Here is a 23,626-nt window from a genome sequence, read left to right as displayed (position 1 = left end):
AGAGGAGGGAAGTGGAAGGGCACAGACATGACCATGGACCTTCCTGCCTGCACTCTCACTCTGGCTAACTTGTGCTCCCCTGGCTGCTTGCCCCAAGCTAGCTCAGCTTGGGAACACTGGAACACAGCTGGAAAGTGCAGGACATATGTTACTATCCTGCTCTTGAACCACTCATGGAGCCAAATTAAAGCCCTTTCTCAGGGCAGTACCCAACTGCTCCTCAGTACATTGTGCCTTGGGCCATCCCTTGCCTACTCTCCTTGTTGGCTCACCTGGCCTGCATTCCTGGCCCTTATAGGAGCAGGTGACAATTGCTGGCACTGGCAGGGAATGACAGGCGGGCATATTTTGGACTCAGCTGTCTGCTCAAGGGCTATGGCAAAGCCTTGCAGTGAAACAGAACCCCACCCTGCCAGCCCACATTTCTGTAGTGGGCAGATGTTGATCGTCTCTTGCCCCCCTTGTCTCCCCTACACTGCCACCCCGACAAATGGGGCCTCGGCTGTGAAGCAGTATCACTTTCAGGGAGTGTGTGTCGGGCCGGGGAGGAGGGGGCATTTAAATGAACAGCTGGGGGTTTTTTTGCTGTCCCTTGCACTGGAGCTGTTCCTGCCATTTGGGCTGGTGGCAGGTTCACGCTGGGGAAGCCGAGCAGTCCAGGCTGCTCCGGGAGAACGAGCTGAGTGGTGTCCCGGAGCAGCAAGGCTCCCAAAGAGGGTAAGAGCGACCCGGGCAAGAGGCGGGAAAGAGCCCCATCCAGCGCTTCTCCCGCGGGCCTGCCCCAGGCAGCCCCTGCTCTCAGGGGCGTGCGGACCCCCAACTTCCCGCTCAGCTCAGACGTCCCACAACGTGAGGAGCTGCCGGACGCCCCCGCTCCCGCAGGTCGGCCGGGGCTGTGCCGCTGTGCCCGCAGGCTCGGGGGCAGCATGCCCGCCCCTCCGCTGGCCGCCCCGCTGCTGCGCGCCCTGCTCGCCCGCCTGCTGCCGCTGGCCCGCCGGCGCCTGCTGCCGCCGCTCCGCCGCCTGGGGCGCCGCCTGCGCTCCCCGGAGAGCCGCCAGGCCCTGCTCACCTGCCTGCTCTGCCTCCTCAACCTGCGCAAGAAGGCGGACGACTGAAGCCGGCCGGCCGCGGGCAGGGCCGGGACGGGACGGACCCGGCAGGGCGCGGCGGCTCCTCCCGCCCGCCCGGCCCGCCGCGGGAGGAGGGACCGGGCAGGGGAGGGGACGCGCCCCGGCGGGGGCGGAGGGCCCGCCCAGGCAGCCGAGGCCGGACGGCTGCCCGCGCCTCGCCGCTCCGGCCATGGTGGCTGGGCCCCCCCCCGCCCCGCTGTCCCCCGCCGCGGGGCCGCCCCGCCGCTGAGCGCCCCCGCCCGCCCCGGGCACGGAGCCGGCGCTGCCCGGGCCATCTCCATCACCCGCTCTCCCGGGCGGCGGCGGCCCCACACGGCCGCTTCACCCCACGGTGCCCGGGCCGGGACCCCCAGTGCCCGCAGCGGGCAGCGGGGAGGGTCAGGATGTCGGGCAGCACGGCGAGGAAGGTGCAGCCCTTCACCATCAGCACCCGGCTCTCGCTGCCCAAGTGCGCCGCGGACTTCCCCGGAGACGCCTGCCCCGGCATCGCCCTCGCCTCGGCGCTGGACAGCCACCGCGGCCTCCGCCGCAGCATCAACGAGCGCATCTCCCTCTACCTGGCCCACGCCCGGGCCGGCCCCGCCGCCGCCGCGGGGCAGCCCCGCAGCCCCAGCCCCGGGCAGGACGGGGGCCCCGACGAGGAGCGGCTGAACCGCAGCTCCCTAGCCCGCTCCATTAAGAAGATCACGCTGTCCAACTGGTACGGGGACGCTGGCACGGCAGAAGCAGGGGGACACGGGGACCCTGCCCGCGCCGGCGGCGAGAGGAACCACAACAACAACAACAGCAGGACAGGGAAAGCTCAGTTCAAGGTAAGCGACCCCGGTACCCTGTGCCCTGCTCTCGCCCCGTCTTCCCTGCAATTCCCCATTCCTCGCTGCCAGGGGATGGATAGGTCCCGGGGAGGCTGCGCCCATCCCTGTTGCCTTTTGCCCGTGCCGTCCAGGCAGCAGTGTTTGCAGGGCTCCTGGGGTAGTTGTTTTTCCTGCCATGTGCCCTCCCCACGCACTTCTCTGTCCCATCAGGCTGGAGGGCAGGAAGTCTTCGCGGGTGAGCGAGATGAGCTTTCCCCGGGGCTGAGATGAGCCGGGAAAGCCCTGCCCCAGAGCCTGGCTATGGAGGGCTCAGCTTTGGAGATGCCTGTGGTGATGCAGCTGAGTGCGGGGAGCTGGGAACTCACTCTCTCGTTCACCAGAGGGGAAACGGAGGCTGGGAGAAGGGAAGTGACTCATGAAGAGCCACACAGCCAGGCAAAGCTGGGACAAGGCTAGGATCAGGACCTAGGGCTCTCGGCACCCCGCCCTCCAAGTCTGGGCGCTGGCAGGCACAGAGGTGCGAATTCAACAGTACCAGAGCCCAGGAGACCCCCTGTGGGTGGGATGGGGAGGAGGGCATCTCGGAGACGTCGCAGTTTCTGGCAAAGGCAGGCAGGAACTCCTTGGGATTTAACCCTGACCTGCAGCAGCTGGTTTCCCGGCAGGATAGTGCTGGGGAGAGCCGCGCAGCCCACTGCCAAAGCCCTCATCTTCATTGCCAATAAAGGCCAGGCACAGCCTCGCAAGAGGTGCCGCTTCCTCCGGCACGCAGTCAGCTCCTCGCCGGGCGGCGGAGCCTGCGCAGCCCGGAGGGCATCGGCGTGAGGGCTCCCCTCTGTCAAATAAGGCAGGGACACGTGCTGGCCACGGTGGTGCGGGACTCCCGGGACCCTGCCAGGATCGGCCCCTCCCCCCTGTCCATGAGCGTGTGGAGCGGAGAGAGGTGGGCAGGCTGCAAGATGGAGCTGCCTGGGAGAAAGAGGGAGCTGGGGGGCAGGGGAAAACGTGTGGGATGGCAGCTGGAGGAGAGGAGGGACACCATCTCCCACACAGAGCACGGCAATGCTTTCCCAAGCGTACCCCGCAGCCCATGGATTTGCCCCTCCCTCCTGCCCCGTAGGAATGAGGGGCTCCTCCGGGATGAGCACAGTGGAGGGTCTGGCCCCGGCTCCTCTTGTTCGTGGGAAGTCACTGGTGCCCGTTCTGTGGGAATGCGGCAAGCATATGTGCCGTGTTAATTTTGCTTTTCGAGGGGGAAGAAGTGTTTGCAGAGGCGGCAGCTGAGGCTGCTGTGCTCGTTTCACGTGTGGCTTTGCTCGTGTCACCGAGCCTGGTGTCCTGCTAGGGAATGTTTAGCACAGCACCTCATGGATGGCAGGAGGCAGGCTCAGCTCCTTGTCCCGGACTTTGGTTGCTGAGGAAGTTTGTTGTTTTGCCGGATCGAGGACCCAGCTCCAGCCAGAGGGACCGAGAAGGGGGGGTAGTCCCGGTGGAGCAGCTCTGCGGGAAGGATGAAGTCATCGTTGTGCTGGCAGCCCTGTTTTCCTGCGGCTGACGGATCGTGAGACAGGGACTTTAAATAAAGCTCCCGTGTCACCTGCAGGCTTGTCTCCCACGCTGAGCCCTGGGGGCCAGCCTGAGACATTACTGCATAGAGCTTTCTAGGGTCTTATGCCTCACAGGCACTTCACATTTAGCTCCCTATCATTCCCTAAATATGCATCCAAACCTCTCAGGCCCATAGTCAGGCAAGGAGGTGCCTTCTTCTTCTGATACCATCCTGCTGAGTTCTCACTGTGGCAGCTGGGCTGTGATTCAGCCTTGTACCCTGACTGTTCTTCCTGCTTGGGATGGGATGCTGTGGCATGTGGCAGTGGTCTGTCCTCTGCAGCCATGGGCCAAGTTTTGCAGGTCCTTGGAAAGGTCCAGTGGTGCTGTTCTCCTGCCGGACTGTTTGTAGGGCTCTGAGAGTTTTTGGTGGCAGCAGCTCTATGCTCTAGGCTGCCATTCATGTCAGGACTCTTCTGCAGTGCTGAAGAGATGGTGGGAAGCAATGTTCTATTTAGGAAAGGAGTTCTGATTTTCCTAGGTTCGTTTCCCTTGGTCAGTGTCCTCAGTTTGGAGTGGCCTGAGCAGCAGTAGGCTGGCTCTGGCTGATCCAGCACCCTGTTTGCAGCGATCTCAGAGGAGGGGTTGTCAGGGCAGCACACATTGTCCACCACCCTGTTTCTGTTGCCCTGTGCCTGCTTGGATGGCTGTTACAGAGACAGCAAGGTGGCCCCAGGAAAGGAGTGGAAGGAGTTCCCTAAGTTAGCCTGTTATATCCAACAGCCCAAGAAAAGATCCATCTGTAGAGGATGAGGCTTAATGCCCTTGGGCACGATCCAAACAATCCCACGCACCTCTCCTCCTGGGGCTGTGCTGCATCCAGGATAAGGTAATGTGGAGTTCATCCTGGACATCCTCTCTGTGCCTGGCTGCAGTTCCTGGACTTCCTTCCTCCTGCCTCTCCTGCTTCCACCCTCACCCCTGTCCTTTGGAAGCCCTTCCCTGCAAGCCAGCTGCCCCCTTAACTCATCTCCCAGCTAGGCTGAGATCAGGGATCAGCAGCTGAGAGGATTCAAGCTCATGATTTTGGAGCTAATATCATCCTGTGCCCTCATGCCTCTGCCCTGCTGTTCTGGAAGAGGGCAGGGGAGTCTCACTCTGAACATCCTTAGATGACCAGGGACCAGTGGTGATCACCAAATGGGTTTCTGCTGGCTTTGGAGTCAATTCAAGGAGAGAAAAGGGTGTTGGGGGCACTGGGAGCTAAAATGTAGAAGGCAGTGAGCAAAGCAGGCTTAGGAGTTCTTGCCACTTGCTGTACATGTGGTAGGAGCTGTGGATGCTGTTCAGAGAAGCCTGGTAAGAAGAAGATGTGTAAGAAGGGATGGGCAAGAGCAGAGCCAAGCAGCATCTGGCCCAGGGCAGGGGGGTGGGTGAGTGATCCTCTGTCCCTTTGGCTGCCAGCACAGTACCAGGCTCACAGCTGTGCCTTCCTGCCTCCAGGTGTTCCTCAGGAAGGATGTGGATGCAGAGGACAAGCAGCAGGAGCCTGGGAGTGTTCAGGCCAGTGTTTTCTGCTCTCCAGTGGACAGATGTTCTCCCTTGTATGTGGTATGTGCCCCTGCCCTCGACATTAGGGGGGCATGACATGCAGCTTGGAGCTGAGCATGAGGCTGGTCACTGGTGGTGTGCCCAGGTGTGGATGGAGCCTTGCCTCTTGCAGTGAGTGCAGGAACAAGCTGGGCACGGTGGGGCCAGGAATCAGCCCCCCAGGCAGCGCCCAGGGGTTTTACTGCTTCCAAGGGAGCCAGATTATGGGCTCCTCAGCCATGGCTGAGTCAAGAGACTAAAGGTCATGGAGTCATAGGAGGGCCTGAGAATCTGTGTTGCTATTAAAAAAATTAAAAAAAAAAATAAAGACAGAGGATTTCTGTAGTTCTTGTGGTTAAGTAGAACAGGCATTGGAAAGTGAGTCCCGTGCTGTCAGCAGGGCAGCACATGCCAGAGTGCTTAGAGAGCCTGAAACAGTTGCCCAAACCCCACTGCTCCACAGGCTCCTGGAAAATTGCTCCCTGGTGGGCTCGGGGGCAGCTAAAACCCTGTGGGGCAGCTCACACTCAGTCCTCTCAAGGAGGAAGGGCTGTTCCAGGCTAGCCCCAGGAGCAATTTTTGCCTGCTGAGAGGAGGCAGCAAGCCTTGCACCTTTGGGTTCCTCCTGAAAATTCTGTTTCCTGTTTGCCATGAGTTAGTACACAGTCAGATCCCCATCCCTGGGCAGAAGGGTGGGAAGTAAGTGCCCGGGTGATGGTGCTGTCCCCTGGGCAGCGTGCAGCTGGGCCCAGGGCTGAGTTTGGAAAAGGGCCAGCACTTTCATTGGCTGACCTTTGCTATCACCCCTGGCAGAGCTGGAACCCTGACAGAGGGTTTCATCAGCTTTGGCTGCCCACAAGGCTAAATCTCAAGGGAGATGCTGCACTTTCAGCCCCCTCCAACCACTCACCAGGGATGGGGGTCTTGGGTGCCACCAAGGAGGCTAGGGCTTGCCAGGAACCTGCCTTGTGGCCCTCCATCCCATCCCCTGGCAGCATCCCCCTGCGTGACACCAAAGAGACACAAATGCTCCTCGCAGGGATGCACTGCCTGAGGCTGGAGGGGCAGCAAGAACTGCACCCATCTCCAGTGTGGGTGCCAGGACCAGTCCGGGTGCTGAGTGCCATCCCAACAGCCTGAAATGACCTAGGGAGTGACCCACTTTAGGGACAGGCCAGCAACCCCCTGCTGGGGTTGCAAAAGCCACCAGTGTGGCCTTGGTAGAGGGAAGTGGTACCTCAGTATGCTGGAGGAGAACCCCAAATATGTCAGGGAAGGAGTGGAGTTAAGAATAAGGCATGCTGACCCACTTCATTTGGGTTTCTGAAATGCTCCTGGGAGGTGACAGGGAGGGCTCCCTGGGGCAGCACTCCTGACACTCCCCACCCCACCTCTGCTCCTCACAGCTGGCAGCACCCCCGGTGTCATCACCCCAGAAAGAGAGCCCCAAGGGCAAGGAGTCTGCTGCAGCACCAAGATGCAGCGGGCGCAGCGGCGGGGGAGCAGCCCCTCTCCTTGACCTGAGTCCTCTGATAGCCCAGTTCAACCGGGAGATGCTGCAGGTGAGGCAGCTGGGCCCTCTCCCAGGGTCTGTGTGGGAAGTGCAACGGAGGGCCACCGGCCGCCTTTCATGTGAGCTCTGGGGTGGAGTGGGGTGCGCAGCAGGGAGGGTTGAACTCCCAGCCCGAGCACAGCCATGGTTGTGGCATGAGATCATGTTTGGCTGCCGCTCCCTGGCTGTCAGCCCCAGGGAGAGGGGGTCAGCCCACACCAGGGCCCTGCTTCCTCTCCATGTGCGCATGCTCCTCCCGTGCCCCGTTCTTCTCCTCCTCCTCTCAGACTCTGTCCCTCCCCAGCAGCATGGGAACTGAGATGGTGGGAGGGCTGCTTCCATGCCATGGTGGGAAGAATGCATGGATGTTTGCACTGGGGAGCAGGGTGCAGTGAGGAGAGATGCTTTGTGCAGGGATGTTCTGTGCAGACTGGCCTGCTTGGGCAAGCCCAGCTTCTCCTGCTGGGCTGAGAGATGCTGGAAAGAAGTGAAGTGCTACACACCTTCACACCCCCATTGCCACAGATGCTGTCCTGAGTGCTGTGCTGGCCTGTTGATCCCCAGAGCTGAATGGGTGCACTCCAGTCCCTGTCACAGCTGTGGGAAGGTTTGGGTTTGGGTCCCGATGCCGTGTCCTTGAGGCTCTGGTGGAGGCTCCAGCCACATGGCTCTTGGTGTGCTGCAGGCAGAGAGCTGGGTGCGAGGCAAGCTGCGGGACCTGAAGGACGGCTGTGACCTCCAGGACTGGGAGGAGGTGGCCCAGACCTTGCAGAGGGACATGAAGGATTTTGAGAACACCCTGATAAAGCTCAATCAGGTGGGGCCAGGCAGGGCATGGCGTGGCGTGGCCCCCGTTACTCACAGCACCTGTGTCCCTGCGTTCTCTGCAGCAGAGGGTCCCTGGGAACCCCCTGGTGCTGAGTGGGTCCCTTGGCCCCACAGATGGGCGAGCAGCTGATGTGGAGGGCAGGCCCCAGTGCAGAGGCCGTGCGGAGGCAGCTGCTGGCCCTCCAGGAGCAGTGGCAGCTCCTGAAGCAGACGGCTGCCAGCCAGAGCAAAGCCCTGGGCGGACTGCGGAGTCTGCAGGACTTTAACAGGAAAGCTGAGCGGCTGGAGGCATGGATCAAGCACAAGGTTTGAGGGATGGGAAGCATGGTCTGGGGAAGGGGATAGCCTGGCTGTCCCCCCACCTCCTCACACCCTTGCCTGGCCCAGGAGGAGAAGCCCTCTCTGGCAGCCCTCCTGCAGGAAAGCCCAGATAAGATCCAGCTCACTCGCCGCATCCTTGACTTGAAGCAGGTGAGAGGTGCTGGGGGACTGCCAACCTGTCAGGGACCCCAAACACCTTGAGGCTGGGGCATGGCACAGGTCCCTGAGGAGGGATGCTGATGTCTTTCCTCTCTGCTCGGACCAGGAGGAGCAGCAGTTCCAGAGTCTGCACAAGGAGCTGAACAGCCTGGCCCAGAAGCTGGAGAAACAAGGCAAAAATGAGAGCAGAAACATCTCAGCCCGGCGCAAGCACCTTAACAAAGCGTGAGTGGTGTGAGGACACATGGGCTGAGCAGGGCTGAGCCAGGCACCAGGAGCTGACCAGATGGGAAGTAGGACACCCCCAAACTTCCTGGCCTAGCTCTGCACAGCTCCCCAGACAGGCACAGGCTGCCATTCACCTTTCCCGTTCTACCTGCTCAGGTGGCTGCGGCTGCAGGGGACCCTGAAGGAGCACCATGAGGCTCTGCAGCTGGCCCTGGAGGTGGCCTCCTTCCTCCAGCAAGCAGATATCCTGCTCGGGGTCATCCATGCAAAGGTATCTGCACTGGAGCCAGGGTCACCCTGGTGTGTGGGGCTGTTGCATGGCCTGAATGAAACTTGGTGGCAGCACCTTGCTCTTGTCTCCTGCATGGAAGCTCCTGTGGTCCCAGCACACTCAGCCTGGGCTTTGGGGAGAGAACCAGGGGATGGAGAGAGGGAGCCAGGCTGGCAAGTGCAGTTTTGCACTGTTTCTTTCTGCTGGAGCTGGAAGCAGGGCCCTGTCCTCCTCCCACTGCTGACCGTGGCCTCTTCTTACAGCAGAGCAGCATCTGCAGTACAGGGAAGCCAGGGGAGGGCGAGCCTTGCCAGGATCGGGATGTCAGGGACATTGCCAGCCAGGTGATGGTGAGTGAAGACTCTGCCTCGTCCCCTGAGCCCTGGGGAGCATCCTGACAGGGGGAATGTGAGCCTTCCCAAGCTCTGCCACCAGCAGCACTGTGGGCTCCGGGAGCCCCCCACTGTGTGGGTGGCTGAGGCTGTGTGATGGATGGGGCAGTATCCCCGGGGCAGACAAGGACTGGGATATGCACTCACTGCCTCTTCTGCCCCTAGAGGGCTGGCTGTCATCCCATGCCCTGCCCGTGGCCATGGTGGTTTGTCACTCATGAGCCCCATCTCCATCACTTCCCCGCTGCTCTCTCTTCTCCAGATGCTGGATGTGACAGTGTCCCAACTCCTAAACTTGCAGCCCAGCCTGGCAGCCCGAGTCACCTCAAAGCACCGAGACGTAAAGGAGAGCTGGGCGCAGCTCCAGCAGGCACTGAGGTAGGGCTTAGCTGGGTGCCAGCCCTGACCTCCCAGCACTGGAGCCAGAGGCTTGGGAAAGACCTAGGTTAGCCCCTAGCAGGCTGACTCTGGGGCACCAGCTCCACTCAAGGTCTCTCTTTATCCTTTGCTCCCCTGGGCTTCCCTTGCCTTCCTTTCCCAGGACAGGGAAGGCTCCAGCACGGGCAGGCAGTTCCCCAGGGGGCAGAGCTGCAGCTCCAAATGTTGAGCCTCGAGGAGACGACAGCAGTCACGGGGCTGTGGGTAAGGAAGCAGCAGCCAAATGGACGAGAGGACTTGGCAGCATGGTAAGCACTGGCTTCCTCCAGGCATCTTCAGCTCCTCTGCTTCGAAAAGACAAGGGAGCCTAGGAGAAAGGGGTTCAGGTGTTGGGCAGAATCCAAGCTGAACACTCCTGGATCTGGTCCCAGCAGTTATGGGAAGTGATAAGTGCCAGCCCAGGGCAAAGCAGATGTATGCTTTGTGCTGGCCAAGGAAGAATGGGAACCTTTGTGCTGCAGGTACCAAAAGATGTGCTGGAGAAGATGGCAGAGAACAAGAAAGGAGAGGAGAGCAATCCTGGCTCCCCAGCAGTGGGACAGTCCCCTCATGGAGGGGACAACAAAAGGTACCAGCTTGTGGAGGTGGCTGTGGGAGGACAGGGTCAGGGCAGAGTCAAAGGGAACAGGGATGGGGTTCCCCTGTGCAAGGGGGAGCCTTGCAGTCCTGACTGTCCCTCTCCTCTCTCTGCTGGAGGAGGAGAGAGGCAGAGGCTGAGTGGGGGATGCGGCAGCTGGAGACCCAAGTGCAGGACGTCTGCCAGGTGGTGAACACGGTAATAATGTCCCCCCAGGAGTCCCCTTTGCTCCCTGCCCATCCATGAGGAGACCGTGTTGGGGAAGGACTCACTTCCTTAACCTCCTCCTGCTGCTCGTGGGCATGCAAGCTTGTGCCCACACGCCTGGTCTGGGCACTAACCCAGCATGTCTCCTGCTCCTCAGCGGGATCTGTCCCCGTACAAGGAGAGTGTGGCTATGGGAGTCCCCCCATGTCCAGCGGCGAGCCTGGAGGCAGCACGGATGCAGCAAGAGCCCAGTGCCAGGGCTGTGCTCCTGGTGAGCCTGCCTGGATGTGAGGTGGGGGAAGGACACCAGGTGGGGCCCATCCTGACTGCCCTCCCTGCCTCCCAGGAGGGACCAGCACGAGGGAGGCCTCATGGGAGCCCTCAGGTGGAGGCCATGCTGCAGGAACTGGAGGAGTTGTGGGAGGACCTGCAGAGGAGACACCAGGAGAATGGCGTGGTGCTGCAAGAAATCGATAAGGTACGTGGAGTCAGGGCTGGGAGGGCACAGGGTGTGCTCCAAGTGGAGCAGCTTGCTGGACATCACCAAGTGAGGCTGGCACCTCTGGGGCCTGGAGATGCAATACTGGCACCGACATCTCCGGCTGGCCTTGCAGAGGGCACGCTTCTCCCACTGTGCTGCCTGTGCCCCAGGTACCCCCAGTGGGATGCCAGCATGGCTCCTGCCTCCTCTGGGTGGCTCAGAGCCAGGCTGAGGGGTTCCCTGCTCTCCCTGAAGGCCCTGAGGCTGGTGGGGGAGCTGGACCAGGCTGAGCGGTGGCTGCAAGACGTGGCTGGGTCGCTCTTGGAGCCAGCTGCCATGAGAAGCCCGGCGGAGCTGCGCCAGGACCTGGAAGAAATGAGCCGGCTGGAGAAGCAGCTCCTGCTCTGTGGCCTCAAGCTGCAGGCGCTGCGGGAAGAAACAGCAAGCGAGGCACCCACTGAGCACGAGGGGGCATGGAAGATGCAGAGGAAAGTGGAGATGGTGGAGGAGAAGTGAGTCCTGGAGGAAGGTGCCTCTTCTCTGGTGCCCAGGTTGGGTGGGGAGGAGGATGCTGTCGCTGAGGAGGTGCAGAAGCTGCCGGCACCTCTGATGAGCACCCATCCCCACAGGTTGGCACACGTGCAGGCAGCCCTGCGGCACCGGGCAGCAGATCTGCGGGACTCCCTGGTGCTGTCTGAGTTCCTGCAGGACCTGCAAGAGGAGGAGGCACGGAGCCAGCAGGGGTCTGCAGTGGTGAGCAGGGTGGCCAGGCATCCCTTGGGATCACACAGCACCTGGGAATGGACCAAGGGTTGATCTGTGGTTGGCATGGGGCCCCTGTTGGGTGCTCCCCTCCAGCCCAGCTGCCCAGGGTGTCACTCCCCATCTCTCACATCTGGTGTTTCTACTGGCTTCAGCCAGGGAGTGGGCGCTGCGGCTCGCAGGGGTGTTTTCCCCCGCTCTCAGCCCAGGCTGAGAAGTCTCCAAGCAGTGAAGACATGAGCCGGCCCTTGGGAGAGCTGCAGGAGGCTGTGGAGATGCTGGATGATGTGGCGAAGGAGCGGGAGCGGGTCATGGAGGTGGCAGCAGAGACGGAGAGCCTGGAGCGTCTGGTAGGGAACGGAGGCTGGGACCTGGGGATGCATGCAGGAGGTTCATCTGCAGCCAGACATGCCAGCTGATTGGACAGGGCACCCACTTCAGCTGTCCTCAGTGGGACACAGGGACATTGGGATTCGTGGGGACTGCTCTGTGCAAGGCTGGCATCCTTGTCTCTCCCATGGCTGGCACCTGCCCTTTGCACCGGCATGGCAGGGTGTCCCAGGCTGGGGTGGGCTGGGGCTGTGTGGCAGGTGGGGCTTCCATCCCAGGGCTGATCTCCCTCTGTGTCCCCTCCTGCCCACGCAGGTGGCAAAGATATTCCCACAGCTGGAGGCCCTTCAGTGCAGAGCCAAGGCGCTGTCTGAAGACATTGCCCTAGCAGAGAAGGGCTTCACCACAGTGAAGAGTGAGAAGGACCTGCAAGGGCTGCAGGGCTTGCTAAGCTGCCAGCAGGAGATGGAGGTGAGTCAGGGGAGCACTGCCAGGGAGGTGTCCCGGCTGGCTGGGGCTGTCCCAGTGAGGCACTGGCCCCCCTCCGGGGGCCCAGGAGTTGTAAGCCTTGGCACACTGTGGCAGGGCGGGATGGAATTTTCCAGTGGAGCTGAAACCTGCCTGCTCTGCTCCCCTCTGATAGCATGGGCCAGGCAAGGGGACAGAGCTTGCATCAGCTCCACGTGCCAACACCCAGCTGCCAGCACCTACTCGTCTTCCCTCTGGTGGGGAAGCGACTCATGCACTCAGGGCAGGGAAGCCAGGCAGCTCTGTGCTTTTGCTGTGCTCCCCACTGAGGCTGGCTCTGCCCATGTAGCAGCATCCTCTCCTCTGTCCCTGCATCCCAGAATGCAGGAGAGTGCAGCCTGGGTTCAGAGGGGTTGGATGCATCTCGAACCTTTCCTGCCTTGTGATCTTTAGCATGCAGTGTCCCAGACCCTGCAAGGGCAGCTGGAGGAGCTGGAGAGGGCGGCTGCCCGCTTGCAGGAGCTATGTCCCACTCGGCAGTGCCCCGTCAGCCAGGAGCTGCAGGAGACGCTGTGGGCCTGGGCAGGGCTGCGAGAGCTGCTGCGGGAGACCCGGCTCCGCGTGCGGCAGGCCAGCCAGCTCCGGCACTTCTTCAAGGATTACTTAGCCATGATGTAAGTGGCAGTGAGTTGTTGGGGTTGCTTCTGTGGGGGTTGAGGGGGAGTTGGTGAGAGCATGGCATTGGCAGCTATGTGGGCAGTGCTGGAGCTGCAGCCAGGCGTGACCACGGGGAGCCTGGAATGCAGGGTTGCACCACAGCTGTCTGTTGTGAGGCGGCCCTGCAGCATCTCATCCTGCCCCAACAGCCTGGCCACAATCCCAGGGAGCTGCTTCCAGCTATCACTGAGCATGGGAATGGCTTTCCTGGGGCCTGCAGGGCTGGAGAAGTGTTGGGTCATTCCTCAGCCTGTCTTTCACATGCTCACAGCTCCTGGACTGAGGACACCCGGGCTCAGATCTTCTCTGAAAGCCCAAGCAGCTCCAGTATCCCGCAGACTCCATGTGAGGAGCTGGAGAGGAGAATTGAAGAGAAACTCAAGGAGTTTGAGGCACTAGCAGCAGCAGGGCAGCAGCTGGTGTCTGAGGAGCACTACCTGAGTGCAACAGTAAGGACAGGGGGAATGGGGTTGGGGGAAAATTCTCAGCACTTCCTGAAGCCCTCTGGGGACAGACCATGAAAGAAAGAGCAAGGTGTGGGTGCAGAGCCCCAGTAAGTGGGATGGGGACAGCTATGCATCCCTGGGGCTGCTCAGGACAGGAAGAAGTTTCATCCAGTAGATCCTGAGATCTGAGTTGATGTGGCTGTGGCTGTATCCCACTCACAAAAACCTCCTAGCTGCTCAGCTGTGAGATATCCTGGTAGGGCCAGTGTCCCTGAGCCAGGAATCCTTGCAGGCTGCCCAGCATCTCTCCTCCCATCAGATAAAGGAGCGCTTGGAAGAGCTGCAGAGCATGCTGGGCTGGGTGCTGGTGCGCTGGCGAGCACAGAGGCATCAGCAGCAGGATCTGGGGAGCAGACAGGAGGACAGGAGGGAGCTGGAGAACCTCTCAAGCACATCCCCCACTGGTCAAGTGAGTACCCAGCCATGTTGAGACTGCCAGGGAGAATGACCAGCCTTGAGGCTGAGGGTAGCAGAGGCACTGGATGGAGACTGTGGTGCAGAAGGTGGGGAGGGATGCATGCCAATACCTCTGGGAGTTGCTGGGGTTCAGGCAGGGCAAAGGGAAGGCTATCCTGAGAAATTGCCTGGTACTCCAGCAGCCCTTCCTTTATGTTCCTTCTCTTGCCTTGCTCTGCAGGAGCAGCATGCCTCACGTATCCCACCCCACCTGGAAAGCATCCACAGTCCAGTGAAGTTCATCCCCTCCTCCCTCCTCGAGCCTGTGCAAAGATCAGAGCCAAAGCTTCCGGAGAAAAAAGCCATCTCCCCACCAACATCACCCCTCTCAGATGCCCCGTCAGGAGTGGGGCAGAGCTGGGGGGAGCCCAGCAGCAAAACAGCCCTTGATGTGGAATCCCCCAAGGAGGCTGGCACCTGGGATCCTGCTGAGACCTCCACGCTGCTGCTGCCACCTCGAGGCTCCTGTGGTCTCGGGGGCACGGTCAACCTCATCCTCAGCATTGGCAAGAAGGGGGAGAAGAAGAAGGCCCAGCTGCCGGCCAGCAGCGAGCGGCCAGGCGAGGAGGCACTGCCAGCGGTACGGGGGGATGGTGGGAGGCTTGGCAGAACCATGGGCGAGCAGCCACACAGCCAGGACAGCTCTCTGGAGCTGTGCTCCATGAAGACTGGGAGGGCGGCGGGGTGATCCCCAAGCTGAGACCCCTCTGACCATTACTAAGTGAGCTGCTGGCACTGTGTTGGTCTCAGGAGAGGGGCCTTTGGCCATGCTGATGCTGCGTGATGCCTTAGGGCTGAGGCCGGCTTGCGCCACCCACTTTGCCTGTGCTCTCCTGCTGCAGCTCCTTGCCCACTCTGTCCTCTCTGTGTGTCTCTTTCTCTCCCCTTGCTCAGCTCCCCGCCACTAAACACTCAGGCTGTAAAACCTTTTGGAAGCGTTGCCAGGGGCTTTTAGGAAACACTTGGGGTAGCTTAAAGCGAAAAAGAAAGCCACCACGCCAGCTGGTGGAAGAGGTAACGTCTCGGGGGAGGCTGCATGCTGGGCAGAGTGGCTGCATGGTGTGAACCTGCCTGCCACCAACCCTCCTGGCCAGGCCATGGTGCCCTGGTGGCAGCGGTCTGCTGGGAGAGGGAAAACCCTTCTGATGCTGTGGGGTCCAGAGTGTGGGTGCTGGGACATGTGAGGAGGGGACTGAGGCAGGGCTTGCTGCACTTTGGCCCTCCATTCAAGTAGTTTTGGTGGCCGTGGGAGGTATGGCTAGCTGGTGGCCAGTGGGAGAGCCTCCCTGCTCCATTGCTGGGGGGCAGGAGCAGTTCTTGTGTAGCCAGCTGAAGGGGACAAGGGTGGCTGGGGCTGTCTGAGGTGCTCATTTTGCTAGGGATCTCACTCCAGGTTGCTCAGCTTGTAACTCTGAGGTAGGAGCTGGAAATGTGTAGGGGCTCACAACTCTTGTTGCTCCAGAGCCTGTGTAAGAAGGTCTGTGTGTGAGGAGCCCTAAGGGCAGCCTGGTTCAGTAGCCCAGGGGAGAGGGCAGGAGGACAGGGAGGCTGGAGGGCACCGAGGCAGAATGAGGGGCTGCTGGGCTGCCAGGAGAGTTTTGGTAATGGGCACCGTCTGGCCTAATGGATCCAGGGGAACACTGCTCCAGCTCCTGCAGACTCTTGCAGCTGTGGAAGCCCGGGAGAGGGTCTGCAAGGAACGGGAGGGGAGGGGTTTGCACTCAGTCCCTGCCCTTGCATTCATTGCTTTACTGCCTGGAGCATGCAGGGCTGGCAGGCATGGACTGCAGTGACTGCTTTCTCAGTAGCCACCCAAAAGTGATGGCTTGGAGGTCAGCAGTGCCAGGGAAAAGCTGTGTGGTAGTCAGCCCCAGCTGTACCACACCTGGGGGACTCCATCATGGGCAGATTCCCTTGTCTGCTCTACCCTGCCTGCACCCGTGTGGGCGCAGCCCTCAGGGGACTGAGGTGACGCTCTGTCATTCCCAACACTGCATGTGCTGCTGGTGAGCATTTTTGTCTGCCTGCCCTTGCAGCCCCCTGCTTTCCCAGACGCAGCATGGAAAGGGGGCAGCTGGCACAGGATGGTGGAAGCTCCAGCGATGGGGATCACGCCTCTCTCCTTCTGTTTCCCCAGGTGCAGGCGGAGGCCAGGAAAACCTGCACGGCAAAGCGGCCGCCCGCCGTTGTGCGGCGCCCTGCAGGGCCCGGCGGTGGCATGGCGGCCGTGTCCCACACGCTGCCCAAGGCCGGCGCTGGCTGCCTCTTCAACAGCCTGCAGCGGCGGGAGCAGGCCCGGGCAGAGCAGGCCCGCCTCCTCACCCTGCGGGGCATCATGGGCGACAGCTCCCTGCGGCCCACGCCCGAGGAATGCCACGGCCCCAGCAACACGTGGCCTCAGAAGTGTGGCTGGAGGAAGGGGGGGCCGGGGGCCGCTGCCGCCGGACCTCAGCTTGGGGAGCTGCTCCTCTACGTCAGGAACCCGCTGGTGCAGGACATCGATGCCGAGTGCGGGGCGGCCCCTCAGAAACCCTGCCTCCCTCACCCAAAAATCACATGCCCCCGTGTTTCTCTGGGCTCCGTGCTCAGCCTGGAGCTGCCACGGGATGCAGCGGTCCTGGGCTGCCGCCGAGGGGCTGAGGCACGGCAGCAGGAGGCAGAGGGGCAGGAGCAGGATCAAGGGGTTCGGTCGTGGAAGCTCACAGGCACACAGGGAGTTGGATGGCAGGAAGATAGGCACAGTCCCCAGGGGCCCAGCAAGAGGCTGGGGATGTCCCCCAAGGGCGAGCAAGAAAGGTGGTTCGAGGAGGTGAGCTTGAAGCCCAGCTGCAGCCAGCAGAGAGCACACCGTGCTGGGAAGGAGCACTGGAGCCCGCAGCACCCCAGCAGCACCAGTAAAGACCTTCTGGACTTGAGGCTGAGCCGGCCATCCCGTGTCGGCATGGGGGATGAGCTGGGCACCCGCTTTGGCCAGGACGACAGCCCCACTGCCTCTGGCAGGGCCAGGCACCACAGAGCCGCTTGGCTGGAGCTTGGATCATCCCCTGCCAGCACCCCAGGCAGGGCTGGAGTCATCCCCAGCCCTGCCTGCACACAGCAGCCAGCCAGCAGCAGCCAGCCCAGAGGGTCCCCGGCTTCCCCTGCTGCCCCCACCCAGCTCTCTGTCTTTGAGTGGGCACTGGGCTCTCCACAGCCCCAGAGCCCTGCACTGGGCACTAAGGAAGTGTGCCACCCTGCCCACAGGCAGTTTGAGGAAGAGGAGGAGGAGCTGCAGGCCATCTGGGATGGGGCACAAGAACGCCAGAGCTCACCAGGAGGCAGCTGTTCCAGCCACAGGATGGGCAGCAGGGCGGGCAGCTTGGCCAGCCCCAGCGCCACTGCTGGCGGGCCCCTCATCCTCTCATCAGCCAACAACGTGCTAGTGGCCAAATTCACCCTTCCCACTGCTGCCCAGCTGCTCCACAGCCCCTCAGGAGAGCAGAGCCCCGGGGTGGTGCACAGTGGCAGTGGCAGTCCCAGTGGGCTCAGGGTTTCCCCCCATGAGGAAGAGCTGGTGCCTGCAGCCCCCTTGGATGCCTCCAGTGCCTGGGATCAGTGGAGGCATCGGCAAGAGGAGAGCAGCAAGGTGAGATCCGCATGCCAGGGATTCTCCTTCAGGGTCAGGTAGGGGGCTGGGGAACAGCCAAGGTAGCAGCTGGGTTATCCACTCCAGCAACCATAACCTGTATCTGGGGACTCCCTGACTCCAGTGGCCCCTTTTCTTCAGCTGGTGGGGAAGGGCTAGGTGTGGTATTTGGGGTCCCTGCAGCACACACACCCCCACCAACCCATAGCCTCAGCAAGGTGGCACTTCACCCCCCAAAGCTGACACACAGCCCAGCCCCTGCCCAGGTGAGGAAGTTGTTCCTCATTGTAATTCCACTGCCACTTTGGCATCGCTCACCAGGGATGGGTCATATAGACCTCACGTGCATGGAGGCTGAGCTGGCACCACTAGCCCCAGAGAAGTTTCTGCTCACCCTCTGTGCCCTTGCAGGTCCTGCCTGGTAAAATGGAGTTTCAGATGATGGAGGGGACGCTGGAAAGGAAGCACGTATTGCAGACAGGAGGGAGAAAGGTACAGACATGGCTGTGGGGCTCTTTGGGACAGGGGTGCTGGGACATGGCAGGGGGTGGAGAGAAGCCAGGGATGTTCCTGGAAGTGCCACAGGAATGCTGCTGGCCATTCTGGAAGGGCACAGCCTCAGAGGCCCTGGGCCACATTCTGAGCGCCATGAGACCATCTGTCTTCTTCCAAAGCTGTTGGCATCACAGCTGTGCCCTGCTTGTGTCCCACAGGCCAGCTGCCGGGCCTGGGGCCTCTTCCACGCCGTGCTGATGAGGCAGACACTGTGCTTCTACCAGGACCGCAGGGACAGCCTCAAGGTGCCCTGGGGACATTGGGGTGACAAGGGAGGGGGCTGGTGGCAGGGTGGTGGCTCTGGGCCTGTGGCCAGGGAAGGCAGAGCCATCCAATCCCGCTGTTGTCTTTGCTTTCCCTTGTGCTGCAGAGCTCCGTGGTGGCCCTTCCCCTGAACCTCTCCGGGGCAGTCTGCACCCCAGATGCTGAGTACACCAAGAAGACCAACTGCTTCAGGCTTCAGTGAGTGCCCCATGCAGGGCAGTAACCACAGCCTTCCCAAGACTGTCCCTGCTGGGGCAGACACATACCAACATCCCCAGGCAGGACCAGCTCAGTGCTTAGATGAGGATTTCCTTCCTTCTTTCTCACCTGCTTCTCTTCTTTTCTGCTCTGGTGGGGGCTGTTGTATCTGCACCCTATATTGTTCTTCCCCTCTCCCTCTCCCTGCAGGCTGCAGGATGGCTCTGAATACCTCCTGAGGGCCCCCACCCAGTCCCTCATGAACGAATGGGTCTCAAAGCTGCAGCAAAACTCAGGTGAGCAGCCCTGGCAGGCGGAGCAGGGGTCCGGCTCTCTGTGGTTTCCATGTTTGTTCAGTCCTCGCTGAGCCTTTTGATACATGGGGGGTCAGAAGAGAAGCAGCACAACATTTTACTCTGATTTATGCATCCTCCTAGCCTGCCTTGGGAACAGCGGTTCTCTGCCAGGCAGGATTTGGAGGCTTTGTTTTCACACCACATACACAGCTATAAATCAGGAATAGCACAACTGACGTCAGCGGTGCTTCAGCAGCAAAAAGCCAGTGTCAGGAAAATTATAATTGTGCCTTGGTATTCCTCCATATCCGCTGGGCTTGGAAAGCCTTGCTTGCCCTTGAAGCAAGGAGACCTGCAATACTGAGGTCTTCCTGTTGCTGTCCCCATACCTGAGGAGTTCCAAGCCCTGCTATGAAATCCTAGGTCGGTTGTCAAGACCAAGAGCAGGTGCTACAGCAGGAGGTTGGGGGAGCCAGCCATGCAGCATGGGCAGTCAGGTCAGGGACTGGCTCTGTGTGGCAGTCCTGTGCACTGCCAGCATCCAGAGGATGTTTGCTGTGCCCCCAGGTTTCCCCAAAGTGGATTACTTCCAGGCAGCAGCACAGCGTGTCGAGGGCACTGGTGGTACTGGCAGGTGAGTAGCCAGGAGCTGGCCAGCTGGCTCTTGGTATAACTCTATCCCACATCTCCCAGAGCGTGCTGCTCCAGCAGGACATTGGTGGGCCAGTCTGGTTTGCTAAATCTCTGCTGCTTTCAGTTCCAGCAAGGTCTCCAGCACTGGGACCTCCCACCTCCAGGGACATCACCAGGTCACCGCTCCCAAGAGCCAGGAGATTGTGGTGTTACCCTGTGCAAGCCCACTACTGCAGCGGCCTCTGGGCAGCCAGGATGGCCCACTCGATGGGACTGTGACAGCAGCAGGTGACTTTCCTGTCTGGCTGGGTTGCCACTGTCCCCCAGCTTCTCTCCCCAGCCCAGAGAGGTACATAGGAGACAGCTGAGGGAGGCTGAAGGCTGTTGGTCAGTTCTGAACGTGGTGGTATCTGGGCTAGTAGTCCCAGGGCTTGGGACGTGGGGAAAGGAACATTTACTTCACTTCCTGGGATACTGAGATAGTCATACATTTGCCTCTTCTCTCTGGGGCTGACACAGGGCTGTCCTGTGATGGCCTTGCCTTGTGACACGTCTCCATTCTGCCTCAGAGAATGCTCAGGGGGCTGGGCACAAGGAGCAGCAGTGGCCATCCAGAGCGTCCCCTGGGCTGTGGGACAACATCTGCCCAGAGGATGACTACGGGCTGGTGGCCAACAAGAGGAGGTCCTACTCCTTCACCTCAGGTACAGTCCTGATTTCTCTGTCACAGCCAGGAGGTGGCACCACTGCCTCTGTCCCCACAGACAGCCAAGGATCAGATGCGATGCTGCTCCAGCACGCACCTGGTCCTACATACCTGTGCCTTTGGCTGCAGCCCCCATTTGGGGAGGGCTCTAGGGGGCTGCCAGGGCCTACTCCTCGCGCTGACCGCTCCTTCTTGCAGCCACGTACCAGAAGCTGAGCCCGCGGGCGGTGCCCCAGGAGGCGGCGGGGGCTGGGAGCAGCTACTCGGTCACGCTGTACATCGGGGAGCAGGCTGTGCCCCGGGCACGCTGCCACTCCTTCGTGGCACCAACAGGGAGCCCCCGCGACGCACGGGGGGAGAAGACCACCAGCCCCCCTCGCACCAAGAACAAATCTGTCTTCAAGAAGTTCTTTGGGAAGAAAGAGTGAGTCCCAGACAAAGGGAGAAAATGCCCTAACCTGCCTCTTATCCTCCTCTTGGGCTGCTCTGGCATGGTCTCTACTCTCAGCAGCAGTTCATGGCTCACTGCCTCCCCAGGGGCAAGGGGCTGTGCCAAGGGGCTCTGCTTCAGCCAGCCCTGAGGCTGCCCTGTGCCCCAGCCACTGCAGCCCCCAGCCTCAGCCTGGTGCTGAGCACCCCTCCTGCCCAGTGCTCTCCCTGGGTGCTGCCGGCTCCCTAGGCATCCTAATGACACACAGCACGAGCAGAGGGGGGTGCATGATGGTTTTTATTAAAAGATAAATAGACACTTAGTGTGGAGCTTTTTTGTCCAGCAGCATCCATCAGCACAGCAGGAAAGGAGCTCTGTGCAAGGTGGTCCTTGCTAAGGAGTCCGGGGAGCTTCAGAGGAGGAGGGCCCTGCAGTGAGGTTCAGTCCTGCTTGGGGGGGGGAAGCCTGAGCTGTTTGGTGCCTTTCACAAGGATGCTTTGTCCCGTGCTTCCTCTGTGCCTGCACTCAGCCCAGCTAATCCCACAGGCTATCTGGGCCCCTTTTCCCTGCCCTGGGAGCTTAGCAGGAAAGTCACTACCTACAGAGTAAATACTCCTGCCTGCACAGCCCTGCCCAGCCTTGCTCTCTCTCAGGATGGCTGCCAGCCTAGGTCACAGCCGGTGAACACTGCCTGACACAGACTGGGGCAGGGGTGTGTGGATAGACCCCCATTCCTACAGCCCAGATATTTTTGCAGTAACTTCACCAGACCATGTCCCTTTCAACTGCCCCAATTGCCACCTGTACTGGAAAGGGGAAAAAGCAGCTGGTCCAACCTGCCCTGAGCCTGTACAAGCCCTAAGGGAGAAGGGGAAGTTTCCAGGGATGTAGGTAGCAGGGCCTCTCCCTGTCAGGCCGTGAGACTCAGCTGTGCACACCACTCGCCTCCTCAAACACATTGTGGGGCTTAAAATAGAAGTGCTGGCTGCAGCCCAGCTCTGCAGCAAGGGCTGGGAGAGCAGAAATGCTCCTGCCACCCCATCTCCCTCCTGCAGTGCTCCTGGGGCTGGAGACAGGCAGTGAGGTGGAGGTGGGCACACCAGGGTTACCAGCCTGGACTTCCTCCAGGTTCCCAGCAAGGGGTGGGGAATGTCCTGGTGTGGGCAGGGGGGTGCTTTCTGAGCTTCCCCTGTGTCTTGGCTCCATCACTCTTGGCTCTGACACCTGTTTTCCTCCGGCACCAAAGCTCAGCTGCCTGCACTTCCTTAATGGGAAAAGACAAGCAGGATGGTAAGGCTGGGAGGGGAGATGCCCTGGGCAGGGGCCAGGCTTGTCCAGACCAGCGAGGAGGTCAAGGCACAGCATTCCGGCTCCGGCTGCGCATACCAGGAAAGCAGCTGGTGGGCTGCTGCCAGTTCATTCCTGAGCAGCTGCGGGGCCCGGCACAGGGGCAGGGGGTGCAGGGTGCTTCACTGAGGGCCCCCCTGCTGGCCCCAGGGCTCGATGCTGACCCATGGGAGCTCAGCAAGGGTCCCACCATGGCCCAAGTCCAGCACAGGAGCACGGGGTGACATGTGCCACTCAAGAGATAACACCATCCCAGGGATGATGCTGGCACCTGCAGCACCATTTTCAGTCCCCCCCTCATACAGGCTTCATTGTCCCCCTGAGGCTGCTGCCAACGCAGAGCTTCCCCTCTCTCCTCCCCTGTGCTGGAACTTGGCCCCACAGCAACCCGCTGACGAATCCTGCCTGGAGTTCCTATGGCAGAAGCCAATTCCTCCCCCCCCCCACTAATCTGCCCGTGCATGCAGCCTCCACCTGCTGATCCAGCGGAAGCCGTGCTCAGCCAGCCCCAGCCAGCGCCAGGGCTCTAAAACCCACTCCGGCTGCAGAGCCCGTAAGGTGGCAAAGCCTTTGCACCCTGGTCCTGCTGCCGTGGGAAATCCCAGCCCTGCTCGGCACCAGGCAGCGAGGAGTCCGCAGGCAGCATCACCTGGCACCGGGAGAGCTGAGCTATCAAGGTAAGGGCAGGGTGCAGGCAGGGAGGTGACCTGAGTAAGCACTGTCCCTGCCGTGCCTTGTTCTGCCGGGCACCAAGGAGAGGGTCTGGTTCCAGCCTCCCGCGCTGAGCCAAGGTCTTGTCCCCCCTTTCGGCAGCTCGGCGGTCCTGCTCAAGGTCACCCTGCAGCCGGGAGCCTGTGCTGAGCTCTGGGGCCGTCACACGCTGAGGGACCCCAGCCCGGGTCCGAAGCTTTCTAGTCCCAGAGCTGCAGGGAGGGGTCGGAGCCTGACCCCTGCGCAGGCGGGACTGAAAGCGGGGAGCAGCAGTGGAGGGGCTGCCTGCCGGCACCCTGCCCTCCTTGCCTAGGCAAAAGGACAGCACGGCTATGCCCCCCTCCCAGGGCAGCAGGGCCAGCCGTTTGTTCCAGGAAGAGGGGAGACACAGGCGGAAAGCCAGAGCACCGGACATTCCTGTGCCGGAGCTGCGGTAGCGGGGCCACCCCTGCAGCCTCCCGCTCTCAGGTGCGGCCGGTGCATCTGGGAGGTCAAAGCGGGGTGCGAGGGGTGGGGCACGGCGGGGCCGCGGTCCGGCGGCCGCGGGGCCGAGGGCAGTCCCGGCCCGCCCGCGCGGTGCCCTTGGCGGGCGGGGAGCGCTAGGACCCGGCCTGCCGCGGCCGCCAGCGCTGGCACCGGGCGCCGCGGGACCGGACCGTGCCCTGCAGGCGGCGGCGCCGCGGGAAGGAGCCGGCAGCCCCCGGGGAAACGTGTAAGCGACGCGGCGGTGCCACGGCTGCCTCGGGTGCGGGTGGGTGCTGGGGCGGAGCGGGGCCCGGCAGCGGCGGCGGCGCTCGGGGCAGCCCCGGCGGCCGTGCGGAGCGGCCGTCCGGCTGTCCGACTGTCCGGCTGTCCGACCGGGGCTCCGACCCCGGCGCGCTGGGCCCCGCTCCTGCCGGGACTGGGTGCTGCTGCTTTCCCTTCCCCTCCCTCTACAGGACCGCCGCGGGACCGGGGAGCCTGTCCCGGGAACGCAGTAGCGCGGGGCAAGAAACGCTTCCCCTTTCGCCATCCCCCGAAACAGCCACCTGGGGACGGTGTTTGGTTACCCTGCCCATGGGGATGTCACCCGACCACTGGCACGG

At 61.7% G+C, this 23,626-nt stretch overlaps 2 protein-coding genes across 2 annotated transcripts in view; both read left to right on the top strand.

Annotated features, from left to right (window-relative positions):
* Positions 1–1,406: 1,406 nt before the first annotated feature.
* On the top strand, positions 1,407–23,521 carry LOC128939510 (uncharacterized). The gene is made up of 37 exons (XM_054280517.1): positions 1,407–1,942; positions 4,997–5,104; positions 6,490–6,645; positions 7,321–7,452; positions 7,578–7,769; positions 7,851–7,934; positions 8,050–8,168; positions 8,328–8,442; positions 8,706–8,792; positions 9,097–9,212; positions 9,376–9,520; positions 9,734–9,840; positions 9,969–10,047; positions 10,214–10,327; positions 10,403–10,534; positions 10,793–11,049; positions 11,167–11,290; positions 11,455–11,649; positions 11,945–12,100; positions 12,551–12,771; positions 13,086–13,263; positions 13,580–13,729; positions 13,958–14,356; positions 14,671–14,790; positions 15,914–16,782; positions 17,020–17,401; positions 17,813–17,869; positions 18,115–18,201; positions 18,327–18,418; positions 18,629–18,714; positions 19,282–19,348; positions 19,472–19,635; positions 19,917–20,051; positions 20,252–20,477; positions 22,298–22,507; positions 23,010–23,292; positions 23,480–23,521. The coding sequence occupies exons 1-37, from the start codon at positions 1,514–1,516 to the stop codon at positions 23,519–23,521; spliced, it is 6,615 nt and encodes a 2,204-aa protein (XP_054136492.1). The 5' UTR covers positions 1,407–1,513.
* Positions 22,342–23,626, top strand: part of SLC29A1 (solute carrier family 29 member 1 (Augustine blood group)) — a 33,227-nt gene continuing 31,942 nt past the window's right edge. The window contains exon 1 of the mRNA XM_054280371.1: positions 22,342–22,507. The gene's annotated coding sequence lies outside the window, so the exon portion shown is untranslated. The remainder of the gene's footprint in view (positions 22,508–23,626) is intronic.

This window comes from Melozone crissalis, unplaced genomic scaffold (genome assembly GCF_028551555.1).
Source record: "Melozone crissalis strain CALT ecotype California unplaced genomic scaffold, PUWL_Pcris_2 ptg000027l_1, whole genome shotgun sequence".
Taxonomy (NCBI): domain Eukaryota; kingdom Metazoa; phylum Chordata; class Aves; order Passeriformes; family Passerellidae; genus Melozone; species Melozone crissalis.
Note: the sequence above shows the minus strand (reverse complement) of the source record. Positions and strands in the feature narration are given on the sequence as shown.

Excerpts from the sequence above, each read along its gene's own strand:
- LOC128939510 (XM_054280517.1), top strand. The coding sequence starts at position 1,514 with ATGTCGGGCAGCACGGCGAGGAAGGTGCAGCCCTTCACCATCAGCACC. Across the intron at positions 9,521-9,733 it reads CGAGAGGACTTGGCAGCATG|GTACCAAAAGATGTGCTGGA; the intron begins GTAAGCACTGGC and ends TTTGTGCTGCAG. Across the intron at positions 12,101-12,550 it reads GCTGCCAGCAGGAGATGGAG|CATGCAGTGTCCCAGACCCT; the intron begins GTGAGTCAGGGG and ends TGTGATCTTTAG.